At 38.7% G+C, this 24,883-nt stretch overlaps 1 protein-coding gene and 1 long non-coding RNA gene across 2 annotated transcripts in view; one reads left to right on the forward strand and one right to left on the reverse strand.

The window, feature by feature from the left end:
* Nucleotides 1-23,658, forward strand: part of LOC124286868 — a 69,440-nt gene extending 45,782 nt beyond the window's left edge. Inside the window, exons 2-3 of the mRNA XM_046723312.1 lie at nt 17,856-18,096; nt 19,675-23,658. Of these exons, the coding sequence (XP_046579268.1) occupies nt 17,856-18,096; nt 19,675-19,856 (423 nt within the window). The 3' untranslated portion in view covers nt 19,857-23,658. The remainder of the gene's footprint in view (nt 1-17,855; nt 18,097-19,674) is intronic.
* On the reverse strand, nt 260-23,603 carry LOC124286870. The gene is made up of 3 exons (XR_006901133.1): nt 23,499-23,603; nt 5,499-5,513; nt 260-271 (listed from the first exon to the last, which is right to left on the reverse strand). It is a non-coding gene; the product is annotated as an uncharacterized LOC124286870 (long non-coding RNA).
* Nucleotides 23,659-24,883: the final 1,225 nt, after the last annotated feature.

A 24,883-nucleotide genomic window follows, 5' to 3' on the forward strand; every position in this document is an offset into this window, starting at 1 on the left:
TTGGGGCCCGGCCCTATCTGTAATTCAGAACCCTAAGTCAAGTCTAGAGTTCTTCAGGTTCTGAATCTCCCATCTCGCTGGGGCTTTTTTCAGTTTAAGCAGTGATTTGTTCTGTCCAAATTATGTATTTTCAGAGACTATTACGGCTGCGCAATACAACCGGTTTACTGGTATTTACCGGTTCAGACATGAAAACGATACGTATTGCAATACGCTGATCGAAAACCGGTATTTTGACATGCATTCAGAAAAATTCGTAACACTTGGAAATCTTCGGATATTTCCTTGTTTCATTTGTGCCAAATATTATTCACATTTCCATGTTATTATGGTTAAAAGTTGTTATTAAAGCTTAATCAAGCCTAGTGATTTTGCTGTGTATTTGCTCTATAAATCAAGCATTACCTCGATTATAAGTAGTTCTTTGTTTAAAAATACTTCATGCAATATATTGCAATACATATCGCAATACATGCTTTCGCATCGCAATATGAACATTCTCTGCAATACCCACCCGTAGAGACTATGTGTTAGTTCTGCTATAAAGATTGTTATCAGCTGAGACTGAGGTACCCTGCAAATGCCGAAGTCGCATATTGGTGCTATTGCATCGTGAACTCTCTCTTTTCTGAAATGTACATATGTCCAGTTCTTTATGAGTGATGCTGCATGACAGTTACACGACTGTTGCATGACGCATGATTGCAAACCACATGACTGTCTAAACAGTGGCATGTCAAGATGTTTCTAACAAAGAGCTGATGATGATGGTAATATCCGGATGTTATTACTGCCATGCAATCATGTCACAGTCTATTTATATAGGCACTGTTTTGCAGTTTGGGCGTATCATGTAGACCACTCCGACAGATGTTGGCTTTGGCTGCTGTGATTTAAACATATTTTATTCAATGAGGAAAAGGATTGGGCACAAGTTATCCAACTTAATGACGCCCTCTCCCAGGACTTTGCTGCTGTTCTAGTTAGGGCTGGGTATTGCAGAGAATTTTCATATTGCAATATATTGCGATGCGAAAGCATATATTGCGATATGTATTGCAATATATTGCAAGAAGTTCTTTTTTAACCAAAAACTACTTATAATCGAGTTAATGCTTGATTTATAAAGCAAAAACAAAATCACCATGCTTGATTAAGCTTTAATAAAAACTTTTAATCATGACAAAATAAAATGTAAATAATATTTGGCACAAATAAAAAAAGGAAAGGAACGATTTATAAAACGGAAATATCCGAAGATTTCCGAGTGTTACGAAGTCTTTTCGAATGCATGTCAAAATACCGGTTTTCAATCAGCGTATCGCAACACGTATCGTTTTCATGTCTGAACCGGTATATACCGGTAAACCGGTTATATTGCGCAGCCCTAGTTCTAGTCCTCCTTTACCTGTGCGAAGGTTAAGCTTTCAATATCGGTAAATGTTTGATGATTCTATTTCCTTGACGCATTAACAACAGAAGCAAAGAAAATAAAAGTGTGTCTTTGAATGGCATTTAGAAGTGATACACAAGGAAGAGAGTTTTTATGGATGTCAACTTCTGTATTACGAGAAACACGTTTCAGAGTATATCCTTACTTCTTCATCAGGTGAATATAAAACTAAAAGTGAATTTGATTGTATTATTCGGTTGTTTTATTTGTCTTTTGTAATTGAATTGTTTTATGTTAAATCTAACCAATCTTAAATGATGAGACGGTAGAAAACAACATAGAAGTTTTCCAATTGCTCTGGATTTTTTTATGGCTGTTGACTGTTACCTGTAAATGGATTTCAAACTATATTTAAACAATTAGCTATAAAATAGGCAGCTAATGTGTAGGACACATTTGTTGTTGTGAAACACATTCTCTGTGTTGATTATTATTATTCTATATTGTGATTAAATAAGTATAATTTGTGAACACAAAATGTATATGTAAACCCAAAATGGAGGTATAAACCGAATATTTAAACCCAGAGCGGGAGTATAAACTGAATATGTAAACCCAGAGTTGGAGTATAAATGGAATATGTAAACCCAGAGTGGGAGTATAAACTGAATATGTAAACCCAGAGTGGGAGTATAAACTGAATATGTAAACCCAGAGTGGGAGTATAAACTGAATATGTAAACCCAGAGTGGGAATATAAACTGAATATGTAAACCAAGAGTGGGAGTATAAACTGAATATGTAAACCCAGAGTGGGAATATAAACTGAATATGTAAACCCAGAGTGGGAGTATAAACTGAATATGTAAACCCAGAGTGGGAATATAAACTGAATATGTAAACCCAGAGTGGGAATATAAACTGAATATGTAAACCCAGAGTGGGAGTATAAACTGAATATGTAAACCCAGAGTGGGAAGTATAAACTGAATATGTAAACCCAGAGTGGGAGTATAAACTGAATATGTAAACCAAGAGTGGGAGTATAAACTGAATATGGAAATCCATGTTGTATATGTCTGTAAATGTAAATATACAGGTGTAAAACAGCTTCAAGCTGTCAACTCGTCCTTCAGAGCTGGCATGTTTCTATAACCACATCTATATATAGTGTTTCAAGTGGCATCATCAGACTTTCATTACTAGCGGACCCGTGATGATCCGGGTTAGAATTGATCTTCAGCAACCCATGCTTGTCGTAAGAAGCAACTAACGGGATAAGGTGGTCAGGCTCGCTGACTTAGTTGACACATGTCATCGTATCCCAATTTCGAGATGGATGCTCATGCTGTTGCAGGGCTCCAGATAATTTTTCAACATCAGGAGTACGTACTCCTATTTTTTCAATATAGGAGTACTGGATAAACTTAAGAGTACATTTTGAGTACTGAATGGAATTTAATGGCGTATCAGTAGTCTTGTGTTTCGTTTCATATATGCACCACAACATTACTACTCTTGTGTAAACAGGTCAATAAACAATAAAACAACACTCTTTCAGATAAATACGTCTGTAAATAATTCCAAGACCGTACAGCATTGCTGTGGTACGTATGTGCTACGTTTTCTAAATTATTTCCTACCGTATCGTGCATATTTTTCATCCGTACATACACCGATACGGCCCTTATCTGGAGCCCTGCTGTTGATCACTGGATTGTCTGTTCCTGACTTGATTATTTACAGACCGCTGGAATATTGCTGAGTGCGGCGTTAAACAACAAACCCAACCAAACCAATCATTACTAGCAGGGGATAACTTGGCCTTTCTTCATCACAAAACAGTTTCAGTGTTTCAGATTGCCATTGACCTCTCAAAAAATAATCTAGCATCTTCTATTTCTGGTTATATCCCAGCCTTCCACACTGTAACAAGGACTGTTGTTTCCTCACGGAAAGCTCCACTCGACCTGAAATTAATTCAGTGGAACAAGATCCGTCTTTTCAAACAAACAAACCTCCACCACAAGAGAACAAGGATCTGGGGTTTTTTAGCAAATCAAACATGACAACAGTGTGTTCAAATTATCATTTACAGTTCGACCTGAAACAATGCCCAACTTGATTTAAGTTTTATAACCTCGATTGGCAGGAGATAAATGCTGTTAAACCACTGTGTTTTTTCCCCCACCATTCCATAGGTGATAGGCTTTTAGCAGCAAATTTCGATGCATCTATGTTGTAGAATGGCCTGATTTTATCAGGGCTGTCTTAAACAGACAGTTACACCAGTTTTTAGTTCAATGAGGAGAGGTTTGACATGTGAGGAGTTATGATCTCCAAGTGTTGTCAACCTTAGCTGTGTGGTCGCCATAGTGGAAGATGAACGGCAGGCATAAGGTGGATAATACAAGTGAGAGTAAAGGACAGAAACAGCATAAGGTAAATTTTAAATCGTAACGAGCTGTGTGTTTTCTTGTCTTAAGTCTGCTGGTGATTTTTATCGTAATGGTCGTCGTGGACATGTTTGCTGGACATTATGTCACCTTGACATTCTAGATCAAACAATGTTCGGAACAGTCTGTTACATCCTTACAGCATATGTAACAATGAGCTGAGATTTCATGACTGTTGTCCAAATGTCAGCGGTTGGGTGTACATGAGATGACAATTCATGAGTTTGTTAAAGGATGATGATACAATTTACAAAGTATGTGTATGTCAATGCTCTATGTACTCAGAGGTAAGATCCAGGAAAAGGCCAATCTGTCATCTCCTGCTACCTGTGGGCAGGATATGTTGCCCGTCGTCCTTGTAGTCTGAACTCGGTAGTGTGTGTTTTACCTTATGGTAGTAGCAGGGTAGTGTTTTGTTGTTTTACACAATATTATGTGAATGGAGTTTGTACTTTGTTTCTTGTTATTGAAAAGAGATATACCACATTTCATTCATACATAAGTACAGCCTGTTATTGGTCCTAAAGAACAAAGGGCGGTGGGGTAGCCTTATGGTTAAAGCGTTGGCTCGTCACGCCGAAGATCCGGATTCGTATCCCCACATGGGTACTATGTGTGAAGCCCATTTCTGGTGTCCCCCTGCCGTGATGTTGCTGGAATATTGCTAAAAGAGGCGTAAAACCAAACTCAGTCAGTCAGTCAGTCCTAAAGAACAAAGGGCGGTGGGGTAGCCTTATGATTACAGCATCCGCTCGTCACTCTGAAGACCTGGTACACTGTGTGAAGCCCATTTCTGATGTCCCCGCCGTGATATTGCTGGAATATTGCTAAAAGTGGTGTAAAACCATACTCACTCACAAAGCGTTCTTGGTGCCATGATAAGCATCGGTATATATCAAAGCATTGAAGTAGCACAGTCAAATGTCTCAGAGTGGATTGTGGAACGGATTTGCAGTGCTCAAACTTCTAGGCATTTGTAAATAATATAATAAATGACCTCAATATCCAAATTTTTGCTATTATTGAACAGCTGTTTGAGAATTAATGTTACCTGACATGTTAATTAATCTTCACAGTATTATCATCAAAGTTTGCAACTTATCCAAAGCCTTAATCAAGTCACTCTTTGTGTGGTCAGCACATTCGGCTTAAAACAGTTCATACATTAAATTAAAAGTCGCCGATGGTTATTCCAGGTTATAATTGGTCCCCAGCAACCCATTCTGGTCCTTGGCAACAACCAAATGCCTCGGTGGCATTGCAGGTAGCATTTCCTTGTACCCAGATACCATGGATTGGTGCTCTCAATATCAATCATTGGATTGTCACAACCCACTGACAAATAACTGGGAAAGTGACATTTAACAGCAAATAAACAAACTTCCAAAAGGTCCCAAGAGATGATTTCGTGCTCATATATTCAGGAGGTTTTAGCACAGACTGTTGTTTCTTTATCAGTGTCCCATACAAGGTCAGTTTACTGTGTTGTTGGTGAAAGCTAGTTTGCCCACCTTCATTGTGGTGTATTTAGCCAAGGTAGTAGAAGCTCTGTTCTTTGCATGTTGAACATACACCTGGCCTGGACAATCAACAGTTAGCATTGTCTAATAGGAGTATTCTATTCATCCTGGTGTGTTCGATCAGCAAACACTCAACAAATGTTTCTGTGGTACATATTGGTGTTTGTGTTCAGGGCGTGGATAGATTATTTATTCATGAATATAAACTGTGCTCCGATGTCCAGTTGCAGGGTTTGCACAGACTTGAGAAAACCTGCAATTTCGATAAAAAAAAGGCACTAAATTCGATTATAAAAAAAAGGCACTAAATTCGTTTTTGCCTTGAAAAGGCCCTAAGTGCATGTGATTTGCCCTAAAAAAGGCCCTATATTTAGCATAATCAGGTTATGATTTTACAGGAAACCAATACATAATGAAAATACCTTGCAATAATAGTGAATGTTAATTAATCTCCATTGCAAAGCAAAACTTTCCCAGTGTATCGATGTAGCCAATAGTTAGTTCCCACTGATGGTGGGTCCAACATTTGACCAACCTCGTTGACCAACTATTTATGTGTTTCTGTAGTACCTTAAAATTGTTGACTTGGCCTTAAAAAATCCCTATAAGGCCTTAAATTTGATGGCTGATTCGATACAAACCCTGAGTGGTTCTTAGTTTCCTGGGGGTGGTTGGGTAGCCTAGTGGTTAAAGCATTGGCTCGTCACGCTGAAGACCTGGGTTTGAATCCCCACATGGGTACAATGTGTGAAGCCCATTTCTGGTGTCCCCCGCCGTGATGTTGCTGGAATATTGCTAAAAGCGGCGTCAAACCAAACTCAGTCAGTCAGTCTTAGTGTCCTGGATCCATACAAGATGTCACCAAGGCCAATTTTGTTGTAAGCATTACTGCTAATGAAAATCTGGGTTAGAATTGGTCTTCAGCAACTGTGCTTGTTGTAAGAGGCAGCTAACAGGATCAGGTGGTCAGGCTTCCAGACTGGATTGATGCATGTCATGATATCCCAAGTATGTAGATTGATGCTCATAATGTCAAGAGGCGGTGGGGTAGCCTAATGGTTAAAGCGATGGCTCGTCACGCCGAAGACCCGGGTTCGAATCCCCACATGGGCACAATGTGTGAAGCCCATTTCTGGTGTTCCCCGCCGTGATGTTGCTGGAATATTGCTAAAAGCGGCGTAAAACCAAACTCAGTCAGTCAGTCATAATGTCAATCACTGGATTGTCTGGTCCAGACTTGGTTATGAATGGAATATTCCTAAGTGCAGAGTTAAACAACAAATAAGCAAAGTATAAAAATTACAAAAGCTGAAATCAATGTGGTTGAGGCGTTTATACTGAGTGAGTGAGTTTAGTTTTATGCCGCACTCAGCAATATTGCAGTTATATGTCGGTGACCAGTAAATGATTGAGTCTGGACCAGACAATCCAGTGATCAACAGCATGAGCATCGTTCCACACAATTTGGATAAGATGACATATGACAACCAAGACAGCGAGCCTGACCACAAAATCTTATGACAAGCAGACAAGGCTTAAGACCAACTCTAACCTGGATCTTCACGGGTCTTTATACTTATTCACTGCGTACCAGTTTGTAGCATACAATACCTGCACATGCCTTTTATTGGAATGTTTTCCATTTGTTTTACAGGTTTGGTCATAAAAGCAAACAATAACAATAAAACATCTGTTGCTGAGCACTGCTTTTCATATTATATTAAGGCTTATCTGTAATTATACAGAATTTGCAGTGGCTGCAATATATTGTGAAACATATCACACATATGCGTCTCTATTTTAATATATTGCACAGGAAAAACTCCATATCCCATGTCATCAAATAATTTTCACAGTACTAATTGTATTTGGACTATCATGAAAAGTGCTTATTGACAAGGCAAGTTAAACGCCTGATTTGTTGCAATATTCTATGGGGAGCAGGCTTGCTCTGAGGATTCTACTGAATAACTGCAAAATTTGCTGATACGGCACTATTCACTAGGTAGCCCCAGAGGATCTGAGTCGTGGCTCCTTCGGCTAATGTTTTGTTTGACCAACACAAACAATCTCAGCCAGTAAACAAAAATGAAATAACCTAAAAACATTCTTGACATCTTTGTAAACTTTGTGATATCCATTATGAATTTATTGCTAGCAACTACATGAAAAGTATCATTCAAAATTGGATCCCTATCATTTTGTCTACTTGAGTTGTTAAGTTATATGCTGAACAGAAATATTTTATACCAAGAATATTTTTTAGGGTGTTTTTATTAAAATGTGTCCTCACTCTTCTACAAAACATTTCTCCTAAAATATTCATTACTTTTTTTGGTCAATTTTATTTTGTAGTTATTTCATGATTGTCTACTTTCAACTGACTATATGCTCTGAAATATTTAGAAGGGCATTAGCAAACCCTTTACTGGTGCCATTACAAAATTTATGTTCATAGCGTTGAAATATTGATGAAGTTTAGGTGATAAACAGAAAGATTGTATATACTCCATGTTAAACAGACTGACATAAAGAAACAGATTGCTCAGGAAGGTCACCCTGACCTCAGGAACTCCAGTTCATAAATCACCAGCCCATATGTTATAGGTCATATCGCTCTGGTTGGCTAGATCTAAGATGGATGGTTGTGAAGTTGTTTTATTACCTCTTAACACTTCCTTTGGAACTTGGTGATGGTGTTTTGCAGTATTGATTCATTTAGAGGTGTCACAAGCTATCACTTTGGACGGTTGTCTTTGGTTTTGGACATTGGGGTAGCCTAGTGGTTAGAACATGGGCTATTGACGACCCGCGTTTGATCCGCAATAAATTATGGTAAAAAAACGTAGGAATACCCTATCGGTTTTATCTGAGTTACTATTTTAATTAGCTAAAAGTGGCTTATAACTCTCACCTGTATCACTGACATTCAATTGCCAACTCAATCATTATCTCTCTTCTTCACTTACTTGTGAACTCACTCACTTACCCACCAGGTTGCGCACTCACTCATCCATCAACCCACTTACTCACCCATTGACCCACTCACTCACCCAACCGCTTGCTCACCCACCCACCCACTCATCCATCAGCACGTTCGCTCACCAACTCACCCACTCACTCACTCACTCACTCACTCACTCACTCAGCCACATCATACCATAAGATTGTTACTCAACTAGGCACTTGAAATAATGCGTACAAAATAGTGACTGACAGGCTCAGATTTAAGGGGGTGGCCAGTGGCCAAGCAACCATGCACACGCGTTTGCACGCACTCATGCACGCACTGCACACACACACACACACACACACACACACACATGCATGTCTCTGTAATTAAAAAATCCTGAATCCATAGTATAAAATCACTCACTCACTGATAACATTTTTGGCCAATCAGCTGATAAGAGACACAATAAGTGTCCAGTTCCCACTACTTAACTACAATACAGATTGACATAGCTATAAAAGTCAAGTTTATTACATATCATTGGGACATTAAGATGTTGACTTAGCTGTCACCATCACGAACATGTCATTATGGCAAAATAATGTCGAATGGGTCATAGACCAACATTCAATCAATGTCGTCAATTCACTCAATGTAAAACTTTAAGTCACTTTGATGTGGTGTGATAGAGTTCAAATTAAAAACAACTTGAAAGGATAAATATATTCTTCTAAGACTTTGCTTGTGATGACTAGACATGTATATGGCCAACATTAGAATTAGAAACCGTATTAATTGGTTTGAATCATAAACACTCTTCTGAAGAATTAAAGGGTGTACTACTCAAGAAGTTGAGGATCGCTGATTCTTCATATTACTGTTGTTTATTTTATCGTTCCATGACATTTTCAACCAGTTATTGTGGAATGCAAGGTAAATTTTAGGAATGATCACTTGCTTTAAACAGTGTTAGCATCTACACCGAAACGCCACATCCATTGCAATGACTGACTGACTGAGTTTGGTTTTACGCCGCTTTTAGCAATATTCCAGCAACATCACGGCGGGGGACACCAGAAATGGGCTTCACACATTGTACCCATGTGGGGATTCGAACCCGTGTCTTCGACGTGACGAGCCAACGCTTTAACCATTAGGCTACCCCACCGCCCCTCATTGCAATGAAGAAGTTGTCAATCCATATAAACTCGTTCCTGGTTATCATACCGGCTTCTATATGCCACTCAAAGAAGTGGTTACTAGAGTTATATGAAAGAATTGGGTGGTTCTTTCTATTTCTGGTATATTTTCTGTCTGCCTCCATTGTCTAGTGGATAGTGTTAGTAAATCCATGTCCATGTCATACCAGAAGACCTTACTCTGAAATCTGACCCGATAGCTCATTCTGTATTCTGTGGAGGGAGGAGACAAGTAAAGTGAGAAACATTTATTTAAAAACTGTATTTGGATAGCTGTGACTGAGTGCATGGAGACCGCGGACCGTCACTGTGGAGGTATGTGTGTGGGTTGTTCAAATCCACAGTACTAGTCCACAGCTCCAGCTTCCTCAACTTTCAACTGACGATGAAACAAAAAATGTACAACCTTATGGATGGAATTAGAAGGAACTCCCACATATTTTTAACATTCTGAAGCAAACATAATGTCCGATAGTCAAACATGTGTAAAGTTCATGAAAGATTGCTGGCATTTCCTTGTGAACAACCATGTTGCAACTCTGTAAAGAAAAGTTTTGAGATTGTAAAAGGCAGTGTGGTAGCCTTGTGGTTAAAGTGTTTGCTCGTCATGACAAGGCCCAGGTTTGATTCCCCACATGGTAAGCCCATTTCTGGTGTCGCCCATCATGATATTGCTGGAATATTGCTAAAACTGGTGTGAAACCACCTCACTCACTTACTGTTACAGAGGGACTGGACACCTTGTGTGCTGCACTGTTCTGTAGTTCCAGTCTTGGTGTAAACATAGCGCTGTGTGTTGTGGTGCCATTTGGGTTTCAGTAACTGTTAAAATCATGACACCTACTGCATAATAATTTCATAAAACAAAAACAAAAACAAACAAAAAACTGTTTGGTTTTTTTGCATCATAAATTTAAACAACAAATCAGTAGTAATGAGCAAAGTCTGCCAATTTTACAGATTCTGTAGTGGACGGTTGGAGTCATCAAAGGAACTGCAATTAGCTGGGAGTTGTGTCCCTTGAGCATATCAGAAAACTGCTTGCGGGTTTGAATCCAAGCCATTTGTTTGCTTTCCTTCTTCACAAAGCCGACACACCATGGACTGCACTCACTCACTCACTCACTCACTCACTCACTCACTCACTCACTCACTCACTCACTCACTCACTCACTCACTCACTCACTCACTCACTCAACCCGTGAAGGTCTGGGTTTAGAATATTGAACTTCAGTAACCCATGCTTGTCGTAAGAGGCGACTAACGGGATCGGGTGGTCAGGCTCGCTGACTTGGTTGACACATGTCATCAGTTCCCAATTGCGCAGATCGATGCTCATCTGTTGATCACTGGATTGTCTGGTCAAGACTCGATTATTTACAGACCGTGCAGCCATATAGCTTGAATATTGCTGAGTGCTATTGCCTCTCGATCGCTTCACTCACTCACTCACTTACTCGCAGTAATTGAGGCCAGTCAATGGTAGTGTTAGGGACAGTATGAACAATGAGGGATTCTCTCATCAAGATGGACACCTGTTCAAAAATTCGCATTGTTTGCATCACAAACACTGCCCACTACACATGCCGCAACATCGCCGACGATGACAATCCCGTCTAATTAGAACTCTCTGATGAACCAAAGGAGCATGTTTACCTGTTGGCTGTTGAGGACAAATTGTTTGGTTTGTCTGTTGTCTGTTTGAATGTGTTCACACGCTCAGGTAATCCCCAGCAGGTACGAACAACACCTATTTGTTTGTGGGCTCTAATCATGGACGTTTCTGTAGAACAAGTAAAATAGGTTAGGTTAGTGACAAGAATTAGGCTTACAAGTGAGGATTCAAGGTAAAATGTAGGCCCCCAAGTAACCTATGTTTGCCAAAAGTGACTCTATCGATTGATTGTCAGGTTCTGTAATTTGGAAATAGTGTTTTATTCAGTTGTATTTGCTGATACTCATGACATCAATCACTGGATTGTCAGGTCCAGGTTGATTTTTTTTAGATTGAAATTACTAGCAGGAATGTTGCTGAAAGACAGGTGTTCAATAAAAAAAGAAATCAGGCTTTAAGATAAAACCAAATTTACTTAACGTCTTTCAAAACGGCACCCAGTGGAAAGTGTGGGCGCTTATATACAGTGAACTACATTTACAACAAATATGCTTTTTAACAAACAACGGATATAACAAACTTGTTTATAGTAACTTGACATATATTTTAGTTGAATAGTAATAAAGCGAAATACAGGTTTGAGTTCCCTCTCTCGTTCTTTGCTATAAAGATGTTACTTATCATTAGCAATGAAGAACATCGCCATGGTAACAGCCTCATATTTGTTTATTTATTTGATAATATATTACATATTTTGTTTAACATCTTTCCATATTAGAAGTGGGGACGTGTGGCATGGTGCCTAATGACACCTTTGAATATTGTAACAACTATTAAAAAGAGGTGTTAAACCTAACCCCTAAATGTGTCCTCTTATATCTAGCAGTGCTAAATATTTCTCAATTCAACTCCCATTGACTTCAGATATTTTGTTTGAGATAAACCCCTCAGTGCCCAGTGACACAGGAATGTTGACAGGTCCTTTGGTGTTCTGCCAGACTGGGGGTATAGGTCTGTGAGGAACTTGGCAGGAATTCCCCCTTGCAAATATTGTTGCTACCAGGTCTAAGTCTGTGTCAGTTGATCAAGATTAGTCTATTAACCAGTGAGTCTTTGTTTGCTGAGGTGTTGAAATGATTAAACAAATACTTGTCCAGTCATTGTAAAAATGTCCCATAAAAGACCGAGATGGTTTAGGATTTAGGATTGTTGGGAAAGACCTTAAGTTGTTTTGATTAATTACTAGTTGAATCCATTGTGTTTGGGGGATAGGAACAGTGAAGACATGGTGTTGGAATCGGCAGGTGATTCTGAGACATGTTTGAGCCAGTAGTATGCTCATGCATTGAGCAGGGGTATTTGTTGATGAGGGGTTAGGTTTGCAAATATCAACCCAGGTCTGATAATGTCCCTTGTAATACATCAAGACGATTAGGTTATCAGGAATATTGTGAGAAAAATCAAACCCCAAATAATAACAAAACATCTCATATATATACACATGGAAACGAATAAGGGAACACATGAAAGTACACGTGGTCCTTTATCTATGTCGTGAAGAAACTTGGAAAAGAATAAAGGAACACTTGTACTTTCATGTATTCCCTTATTGGTTTCTATAGTATTAAATATCAAGGGTGGTAGGGTAGCATCTAGTGGTTAAAGCGTGAAACAACTTTAAAATTGCTAAAGTACCGAGTTCGATCTCCCCTGCTGTGGTATTGCTGGAATATTGCAAAATCGGCATTGGAAACCTAACTCACTCATTGATACTCCATGAGTATTTTTATTTTTTGTAAGAGAAATCGATACTGCAATACGTATCCTGTTGTTAAAGCGTTATGGCGTATTATATCAGAGTATGTCTTTATACCATTAATATTAGTACAACCCTAGCAGTTTTGACCTAATTGTCAAGAGTCTTGAACTGTATTCTGGTCCTGATAATGCGTGTCTTTTCTCATCACACAAGATCTGGAGACATTTTATAAACTCTCACCTCCATCATTAGGTGGTAGAGTAGTTTAGCAGTTTGAGCGTTTGCTTGTCATGACCAAGTCCTGGGGTTGACTCCCCACATGGATACAATGAGATGACCTCTCTGATGTCCACCTGCCATTATACTGCTGAATCATCAGATATTCTGAACAATTTTAAGTACAATATTCACCAAACCCGCTATCATCCTTTGGATTGATTCGGACCACAGAGGTCACATGACAGTGGGACAGAGGCCAGGTGACCCCTGACGGCCTCCCAATGTTGAACTATGTTTTTGTTTTCTTAACGAATACATAAGCTCTCAGCTTGTTGGCCATTGTTAAATCCACAAGGTCTTGTTAGGCTTAGTAGAACCGTCTATGTTTTGTGCTCAAACTTGACACAAATTTGCTACCTCCCGACGCAGATGCCAATCATTCACATCGAACATAGAAGCCTTTAAGTGCCTTCTGACCCTGCGTGGAACTGACTCCTTCTGGCAAACACTGGCTTACACTTGGTACGCTGCTGCTGTATGGAAGTGAAATAATCTACAGATAAAAAAAGAAACTATCAATGGAGGATCAGAAGAATGTTGATCTGTTTTCATCTTCAATAAACACTGGGGTGATTGTCGGCATGCTTTATGGTCCAGTCTTTGAAATAGGGCTCGGAAGGCACTGTAGTCGGACAGGGGCATTGTAGTCGGACAGGGGCACAGTAGTCGGACAGGGGCATTAACAGGAGGACGTGGGGGACTGTTCTTTATGTATTAAATATGCATAGTCGATATTATTAATCATGCATAGTCTTACTTATTATCTGTTCATGGTATAACTTATTATCTGTTCATGGTCTAAATTATTGATAGTGCGTGGTCTAAATTATTACACTAACCCTAAGTTGAGTTTTGTGCCTATTGCAAACATTTATATCTGCTTTTGCATAATTGGTTATCTTAAATATTTCCTTTGGTCATAAAATTTTGAAAAAAAGTTAATGGGTTTGCAGTTAATATCTTTAATTTTTTTAGATCTAAGCCTTTACATATCTTAAAATCTATGAAATCTATGAAATGTGTGGAATATATGTTTTGTGGTATAATTATTAAACCTAAAATTATTAAAACAATAGATAAGATATTTATCTGTAATGTTCCTGAGAGGATCATTCTTGCTTTGGTTCTTCGAAATCACAATGTTAAATCAGCAGTATATATGTGTTCCATACAGGCAGCTGAATGTTTTCAAAAGATCATCACTTAGCATATAAAGTAGGCCAGGTTTACAAAGGACACATTAATGTCACATTACATTGTAGGGTCAGTATTTAACTGAGTTCACAAATATTAAAAAATAGAACTTGTGCTGTGTTATTACGTCCTCATAGATCATGGCTGAGTGTATTCAAAAAGTCACATAGTCAATTTTGCACGAAGAATATGTCATGACATTTACTTATCTGAAATGGTTTGATATTATCTGTGCATGCAAAAATGTTAATTGATTATTTCCTTAAAAAAAATCTAGAAGTTTTCAAGGAAACATGTCCACAAGATTGTATAGATTACTATGAACATTTGAGTTCCATGAACGATATAGATATATTCATGTATATGACCCATTTGGAAGTTTCTGCCTTGCAGCAACAGATGTGAATGACTCAGAGACATAAAACAGAACCTAGTTCGTCACAGAGGCCATCTGGAGCTGTGAGCTTCATAGTCAGATTAAATATTCATCTGTTTTTTGACTGGCACGATCACTGTTTTCAAATGGCATTTATTCATGGGTCCCATGAGATGGGAGGAATTGTGAGATTTGGTGAAAATCATGGGGTTTTATGTCAAGTTCACAGACTGGGTTTGAAATAGAATATTGTATATACAGAAGTTACTCTCTGATCTAAACAAAGGCCTTTCCCATCTGAGGGATATGTATCTCATAAATATAAACCTGGCTAAATATAGGTTTCAGGGTCACTGTCGATTGGCTGCCATCAAAATGTAACATGGATACAGTATGATATATTGAATTATTACTATATATATATTTGTTTACGATATACAGTTGAACTCTAATGGATATAGAGAATACTAAACGACCTTTCGTGTAATACCATTTTTATTAGACAAGTTAATGATTTGGTATCGAGTGAGTAATTTTAGTTTTATGCTGCACTCAGCAATATTCCAGCTATGTGGCGGCAGTCTGTCAATAATCGAGTGTGGACCAGAAGATCCAGTTATCAACAGCATGAGCATCGATCCTCGCAATTGGGAACCGATGACATGACTGTCAACCAAGTCAGCGAGCTTGACCACTTGATCCCGTTAGTCGCCTCTTACGACAAGCATGGGTTATTGAAGATCAATATTCTAACCCAGACCTTCATGGGTCGAATTGGTATCAAGCGAGTGAAAGCAAGTTTGATTCTAAATGTTTCATGAGTTTAATAAGAATGGTATTTCATGGAAGTGAGTTTAGTATTCTGTTTATTACTCTACAACTGATAGAAATGCCTACAGTGTGATGACTCGCAGCTTTAAGCAAGTCAAGCAAGGTCTAATAGGATTGTGACAGAGGTGTTGGCATTGTGACATCATAACTGTAAACCAGTTTCTAAACTAGTGTAATACTGCCGTAAAAATATTACACTGCAGTATCTTCCACGTGCGAGTAATAAAAAGTATTTCACGAACTTCATCCTATTATGGATACGGAGCTATGACTATTCTAAAAACTGATGAAATAATGACTGGGCCTCATCCTCAATATATCGTTTTGTACCCATGTTTAAACATGGTAAACAGATCGAGCTTGACCCTGTCAGCCAAAATCTGTACTTGGGTTCTGCATGAGTCATTTTCAATATCCAACTCTTGGTAACTAGTTATATCAGGGCAGTGCACTAAGCTTGTGGTTCAAGTGTTTGCTCTTGAAGTGCCGCATGTGGAGCCCTCACTGACTTCCCTCTCCATGATGTTACTTGTAATATGTTCTCCTGTATTGAGTAGACAAACTAGTGGTTGATAACACACAATCATCCAGGTCAAACATTGTTACCAAACATCCCAATCATGTACACACTCCACTGTAGAATGGAAAAGCTAGTGGTTGATAACACGAAAAACCACACAATCATCCAGGTCAAACATTGTTACCAACCATCCCAATCACGTACACTCTCCACTATAGAATGGAAAAACTAGTGGTTGATACCTTGGAATGATAAGAGGCGGTGGGGTGGCCCAGTGGTTAAAAGCGTTCACTCGTCATGCCAAAGACCTGGGTTCGATTCCCCACATGGGTACTATGTGTGAAGCCTATTTCTAGTGTCCCCTGCCATGATATTGATGGAATATTGCTAAAAGCGATGTAAAACTAAACTCACTCACTTGAACGACCGACACACAATGGGATACCATGTAACATTGAGCTGCAGGTGCAGCCTGTTTTTGTCTAGTGCAACAAGGCTATTACTTACGGTTGCACTAGGTGCAAGTAGGTTTCATTTCCTTAAATTGAGCCCTGGTTTACCTTTTCAGACATGAATATAAATCAGGCAGGTCTTGTTCAGATCAGTTAGGGTGTTATCTTTTTTGTTCTTATACTTAAATTTAAGACCATAACAGGTGCTTATCTCTGCTGTCTTGTAAGTATGTGTTGATAAGTGTTGATTCTACAGACAATCAAGGTATTTCTTAAAGCTGATTTCCTTTCCAATTATAGCTGCACAGAACATGGCTTAGGTTGCTCTCACACTTTAGACTGACCGACTGAGTTTGGTTTTACGCCGCTTTTAGCAATATTCCAGCAACATCACGGCGGGGGACACCAGAATCACACTTTAGAAGAAGTCTTTGAGCCATGTCTAATGGCTGCAAGACTTAATGCAACATGTGACCTCATCCCCTTAGTATGTTCCAGTGGAACCTTGACGCCAGTCTTATGATGACCAGATAGCCAGTGTCACTGAAAATAGAAGCCAGGATTAATTGTGATCTTGACAAAATATGATAAAATGATAGTCTACAAAATTCTTCAAAGAGAATCAATATTCTACAAGGGGCGGTTGGGTAGCCTAGTGGTTAAAGCGTTCGCTCATTACGCCCAAGATCCGGGTTCGATTCCCCACATGAGTAAAATGTGTCAAGCCCATTTCTGTTGTCCCTGCCGGATGTTGCTGGCATATTGCTAAAAGCGGCTTAAAACCCAACTCATTCACTCAATCACTCAATCTTGATCTATGATGCAGTGTTGGAAGATGCATTATGTCAATATTCCCAATCTCAGTGACAGCTCAAATGAACACTTCATTAAAATTGCAAGCCTTTCTTCATGATGAGATCCCTTGACAATGAGCAGATGTAGGATTACTTTTACAATATATTTTGTCTAGGTAGCCTTAGTGGTTAAAGCGTTAAGCTCATTACGCCCAAGATCCGGGTTCGATTCCCCACATGAGTAAAATGTGTCAAGCCCATTTCTGTTGTCCCTGCCGGATGTTGCTGGCATATTGCTAAAAGCGGCTTAAAACCCAACTCATTCACTCAATCACTCAATCTTGATCTATGATGCAGTGTTGGAAGATGCATTATGTCAATATTCCCAATCTCAGTGACAGCTCAAATGAACACTTCATTAAAATTGCAAGCCTTGCCTTTCTTCATGATGAGATCCCTTGACAATGAGCAGATGTAGGATTACTTTTAGAATATATTTTGTCTATTGTTTTAGGGAAAGATCACCTTCAATGACGACCACAACCAGATGTTCGAGTACCCGTCTGAGGAGGCCTTGCTGTCCGACTACCTGGTCCTGCATCCTGACGAGCCATCAGAAATACTCATCCTGGAAGATGTGGGGTCTACCATGACTGAGTCCTCCGACGATGACGCCCACCCTCAGACCCCCAGAGGAGAAGAAGGGCAAGGAGGAGACGAGAAACTCAAGTCCAACACATCTATTACACACTCAGGTCAGAGATGAGACTGTGGTACTGGCAGTATTGACTTACTATTGCATCGAGGACAAAGTCACTATCCTTCAGGGGCGATGGGGTAGCCTTGTAGTTAAAGCGTTCGCTCATCACACCGAAGACCTGGGTTCGATTCTCCACATGGGTACAATGTGTGAAGCCCATTTCTGGTGTCCCCCGCCGTGATATTGCTGGAATATTTCTAAAAGCGGCTTAAAAAATCACTCACTATCCTTCAGCATGTGTTTGAAAGTATACTATTCTTCAGGATGTGTATAAACCTCACTATCCTTTTAGATATATATGAAAGTGAACTATCCTTTAGGAAATTTATCAAAGCTCACTTTCCCTTCCATGAAAGCACAATATCCTTTAAGACATATATGAAAGCTCATGCTCCTATAACGTACATATGAAAACTCTTATCCTTTAGGATATATTATCTGTCTTTTCCTTGGGACATGTATGAAAGCGTACTATCATTTAGAATGTATATACAAATTTGCTACTTGAGAAGACCATCTCCATTGCTTAGTGGATAGATCATCTGCTCAGTGAGAGGAAGGTCAGTGATCCCTGGCCACATCATGTCAAAGACATGTAAATAAATAAGAGTGAGTGGGTGAATTTAGTTTTACGCCACTTTTAGCAATATTGCAGCAATATCAGTGTGCAAAATAGCCACTGGCCCACTAGCCCATGGTTAGTAAAAATCTAGTCAGGCCAGTAAATCTCCAGTCATTGGCCCGACTGGCTAGTGAATTTTCATGGTGTCATTTTGTAAATATATCACTTTCTCCGACTTGTTAAGTTATAACACACTTATAAATCATGCAAGATTATGGCCTGATAAAAATGTTTATCATATGAGTAGCTTAATGGTGAAACCCGTGGCTATGTTCAAATTTCGGACTTGTAACTTTCAGGCATAGCGAGCCCCACTGGCTAGCAAAATTAGGAAACCATTTCACACATAGTGCAATATCATGGCAGGGGACACCAGAAATGGGCTTCACACATTGTACATATGGGGAATCGAACTTGGGTCTTCAGTGCAACAAGTGAATGCTTTAACCACTAGGCTACCCCACCGCACGATATAAAGCGTGTTTCCATTGTTCCCCTGCCTCAGTATTCAGGGGTATAGCTACCATTATAAAAAAAGGCCGGGCTTACACATGATTGTTCCTAAAACGGTAGGGCAAGCCCTCAATACTATCTACATATAAAGTTTTGCAACCTATCGGGCTTACACGAACAAATTGGCTTGCTACGCCTGGTATTGATGGGAAGAAACACGAATGGTCAGTCCATGTTGAACTGCAAACTATCTCACTGGGCTGGACCTATAGAAGTAGTTGGGACTAGAACAAGCATATGGCATGCATGCATACGGAGACATGTACATGCACACCTCCGTGTAATTCCTGTAATCTTTGAATGTGGTGTCTATTTCCATTTTACTTCAAATGAGTCTCGGTGAATATGTTGTCCCCATCCTATAGAAATCTTACCAGCCGTTTGAAAAATGTCTGACATGTTTTTGAATTCTTATTCATGATTTTGCCATTTTTTCAGGTGGCTTGTCCAGTTATAAAACCAAGTACAGTATGGATTTTGAATTCGGAGTACCCATGGACGAACCCGAACCTGAACCAGTTGTGGAACGTATGATCGAGGAAGACCCGCAAGGCCAGGCCATTCCTGCAGATGAGGAAACAACATGGTCCACAGAAACCACCTCCGACCTCTTGTTCTAGAAACTTTTATCAGTGCACGGAAATACGCAACAAGAGAACATTTTGTACAAACATGTACGTACAAGTTTACTTGGAAGATCTCCTTGATGGCCAAAGGTGCAGTGGTTATTGACTAAAGGGAGACAACTCTGTTCTTGTGCGTTGGGTATCCCTTAGATAGTGGGTAGGGACATATTGTAATATACTCTTATGTGTGTTTTTGCATTATTTACACCGTTATACGTGTATTAGATCCATATTGTGGCTCTCGTCAAGACGAGGCAATTCTTCTGGACTTGCCTAGGATCTTCATCGACTCGGACGTTGTCTTTGTGTATGTATATTGGATGGAACTACTTGTGTGCCAAGAACGCCCTAGTTATGTATTCATACACAGTGGATTTTTATCTTTGAACATACCCAGTTAGTTACAAGCTTGATCAATGGATATGTTTGATAGAATAGTTTGTGTGTCAAATGAGGAACTTACAGGGGTACTTGTAGAACTGCCTTGCAGCAGGAGTGGTTCAAGGAAAAAGATTATTTTACAACATATTGTTGAACCAATCATCGTTGCAGTGTTTTTATTATTCATGAAAATTTATAACAAAGTTTTGTCTGATATTTGGGGAGTATACACTTTTCCACTTCCTGAATCGGAAAGGATACATACATTTGCTTCTCAAGCAAGTTATATTAAAAGATTATAAGAGCTAGTGGAAGCAACAAATAGAGAGTTTCCCTTATTACACTGGTAACCATAGTAACTGTTGCTGGATAATATAATAATTAGCATCTGTGATGGGATATATTATGAATAAGGTATATATTATGAGAGTATGGTATCTATCATCCGAATATCATACTGTGGTGTTTTATGCAGCCTGGGCCAATCAAAATTTCAGTAGTTTAATACTTCAGAGGTCATCTGACATTTTCCATTTCTTATTGAAGTTTTCATCATGTTTACATCATAATAAAATGTTCAGAAACATGATTTGTAATAACAAAGTATAAAGGTAACCGTTTTTCTCCTTGGGTCATCCGACGCCGAACATGGCACTTTGCTGATTAGTCCCCCTAATGCAGTGTGTAATCATGTGATATGTTTACATACATCCTGACTGGGGTGTTTCATTTAAAAGAGTGGTTTTACTATATATGTTTTCATCCAGCACGCACCATTTCATTCCATTACTTTCAAACATCTGAAACTCTGTCTCTGTCTCAGTCTGTGTGTGTGCACATACTCCTACAGGAAGTGGTGTCTGGGAACATAATGCCAGGTGAACTCTGGAAACAGGAAAATACTCAATAGGTCAAATACGTCCAAGAACAGGTTCCTCCTGTGTTGAAGGGAGATAACTCCTGTTCCTGCTGGTGTTCGGGGGTTACAGTGTTGTACAGAAGCCTATGTCTACGTGATGTTGAATCTTCTTGCCAGAACAGTATGATGGAAGTTGTCTTTGTGTTGCTGTTTGTCCCTTTTATCATTTCGCTATGTATGTATCCCGATACAAGGAAAGATGGCTACAATCTCAATGACCATATATTTGAAGGTTCAATGCTAACAATCGTTTAACACTTTGACCAGGGGCAGATAACCCTTTGATGTTTGATGATGAGATGTATATAGATGTCAAGCATTGTCAGTAAGTCAGGAATGTTCTTGAAGGTCAGCTGTAGTTCTCAGGAAATATGTTCTTGTCTGATTCGACTTTCTGCTCAGAAAAATAATAATATTCTGCGCATATTTAACTTTTGTAGAGATCGTTTTAAGAAGCCGATTTGAAGCCCTCAGGGTTCAGGAGGATACATAACTGTTAAAGAAATCTCCATATTTGCATATGATATTTTTGGATAATAATATTTTAATATATTTGGACCAAATCTGTACTCAGCAAATTAATTAAGACCAATTCATCATTTGAACATGTTTTTCATAAGTTTGTGTTTCATCATCACAATCACTAACCAGTTGGCCCAAGGGAGGTAAGTCTGTAAGACTGTGTTTCCCATACACTGGAACAGCAGTAAAATCTCATTGTCGGTTATTTGTAAAATTTGTATCAGTTGAAATGTGTTCAAAGACCATTAAGAATTCTTTTTTTTTACAATTTGTTCGGTTATTTACAATTTCCCTCAGCTTTATCACATTCATTCCTCTTAAAGCTTTGCACCTCTGCATTCCTTTGTGCTAAAATGTTCTTCTTTCAACTGCACATTGCCATGTTTGATGATTTGTTTTACTTCATACATTTCGTATTTTTATAATTCTGCATATGATCTGTCTGTATTTATTGATGGCCGAAGATTGTGCATTCGTACTGAAAAGCGTTTAAGTTGTTTTGCAGATAAATCTTCTTCTTTTTTTCATATTTTTTCATCAAATTTTAACCTATTTTAAAAAACTTATTTCATTTTCAAACTTTATGAACAGATTAATCAGCCAGATATTTCATATATACCTTTAATTGTTGACAATTTTTTCAGATACAAAAATAGTATAAAATGTATGATATTTATGGAGAATGGATAACATTATTACACCTTAATGTCAGTAGTAAAATTGTTTTGTTACATGATTACTACATATATACCATAAAACATAAACCTATTTTTGTAGATAATTAGTATATTTTTTAATATGTTTATCCATCTACAGATATAGTTTTCTTTTCACCTCTGATTTGATGCTTTTGAGAGAGTGTACTGTTTTCCTGAAACTATGTGTCATTTCATGATGTTTACCCATCAACTATCTCAATCATGTGTGGTTCATTATATAAAAATCAATACTGTAATGACAAACATTGACGAAGTACAATAGAGAACTGATATAATAAATACTTCAAAAATGTACCGTGAAATATTCAGCTATGTAACCAATTATACATCTTTTTATTCCATGTTTTTGAAGGTAAATTAGTTGTATTCTTGGCAATTTATGCTTAATAGCATTTTTAACAAACATTTCTGAATTAACATTCCATCTATACCCAACACTTTTACTATTTTTCTGAATAAGCTCACGCTGTTTCATGTCCACCTAATGTTTTATTTTGTGCCAGTGAGATTTCAGTGAAAAAAATGCACTTTTTATGATGTATCCATTTATAGAAACGTAAATATGATGGGGAACATCTTAGTATGTTCCTTTGTAGAATAATTCAAGGGAGGTAACTCTGTAAAATGCATCTTAGGATACCACAACAAAATATCCTTCCTATGTCTTGTATATATGTACATCTATGCATGTTTGTACCATAACTATGTAAACACTGTACATAAGTAACACTGCATCTGCTGAAAGTGCAAAGCTTATGTTTTTATTGTTGTGTACAAAAAGAGACATGTTTTACATTAATTTGATTTATTAGTATTCAATGACACTGGTGTTTTATTAGCATTGTAGAGTTTTGAAGAATTCCAGAAAAATATGTAGGTATCACCATATAAACCTAGAATGTATGAATATTTTACTTGTGAGAGTAGCTGGCCTACTGTCCACATGTATAATGATTGATTTGTCCTGATTTGAGTGGTCTGCACAATAGTGCTGCATTGATTATCTCCCGTTATAAATACATGTAGTCTCATTTCCACATAGCAAACTCCTCACAGCACTACCCCGTTTGCGGAGCTCTCTGTAATATCTGCCACCAATTTTATTAGTTTGGTGATAGGAATGTTATGTACCTCTGTAAAACTGAGATAATGCTATAACAAAGGGGGAAACCACATGGTAATTCTGTAACAAAGGGGGAAACCACGTGGTAATTCTGTAACAAAGGGGGAAACCACGTGGTAATTCTGTAACAAAGGGGGAAACCACGTGGTAATTCTGTAACAAAGGGGGAAACCACGTGGTAATTCTGTAACAAAGGGGGAAACCACATGGTAATTCTGTAACAAAGGGGAAACCACATGGTAATTCCATGCTTGTCCAGATTGTTACCACTGTGACAAACCATGTTTACAACCAAACCATGGCCAACATTTCCGAAACGTTCGTAGCATACGAACTTCTTAAGCCCATTCTTAACACATTGGCTACGATCAAAGTTAAGAATTCTTAGGGCTACGAATGTTTCAAATATCTGGGTCCCTGTGTTTCATTCTGACGATGCAAAAACCAGATCTTATTTAAACACATGAACTCAAATGAAATAATGATACCTACTGAGTGGGTGAGAATATTGATCTTCAGTAACCCATGCTTGTCATAAGAGGCGACCAATGGGATCGGGTGGTCAGGCTCGCTGACTTGGTTGACACATGTCATCGGTGCCCAATTGCACAGATCGATGCTCATGTTGTTGATCACTGGATTGTCTGGTCCAGACTTGGTTATTTACAGACCGCTGCCATACAGCTGGAATATTGCTGAGTGCGGCATAAAACTAAACTCACTCACTCCAGTCCAAGAGCTACGTAAAAGCAAAAGAAAATATCCCATGGAATATAATGACTGAAAATTCGTCAAAGGAAGTATGCCAAACAAAGAACTACTGCTGTATCGGATGTACATTTGCTATGCATTTTCTAGAGTGACTTCGGGGGCGGCGGGGTAGCCTAGTGGTTAAGGCTTTCACTCGTCATGCCAAGGTTGGGGTTCGACTCCATGTGTGAAGCCCATTTCTGGTGTCCACCCACTTGAGTGAATTCAGGTGATATAGCTGCAGATCAGACCGGTGATGACTGTAGTCGATGTTGTGTCCGCCATCACTGCCGCTGTTGGTCCATGCTGTGTAATGAGATGCATCTATACAGAGACTCCTCCACATTCAGGACAAACACATCAAGATATAGTTATGTGCTATTTAAGTGGTGAATTTTAACAAAAAGAAACTGAATGTGAGGACAGTACCTTCATCATCAAAATACTGAATGTGGCATGTTTTGGTGCTTTTCGTGTTTGTAGATAAAAAAATCAACTCTGTCTAGTCTAGCATGAAACAAAGCATTTGGTGCACTGGCGTCAACTTCTGTCTAGATCACAGATTACTCTCTGAAACAGGGGGAGATAACCCTAACAATACCCATCT

This window comes from Haliotis rubra, unplaced genomic scaffold, assembly GCF_003918875.1.
Source record: "Haliotis rubra isolate DU_JTF1 unplaced genomic scaffold, ASM391887v1 Scf394, whole genome shotgun sequence".
NCBI classification, from domain to species: Eukaryota; Metazoa; Mollusca; class Gastropoda; order Lepetellida; family Haliotidae; genus Haliotis; species Haliotis rubra.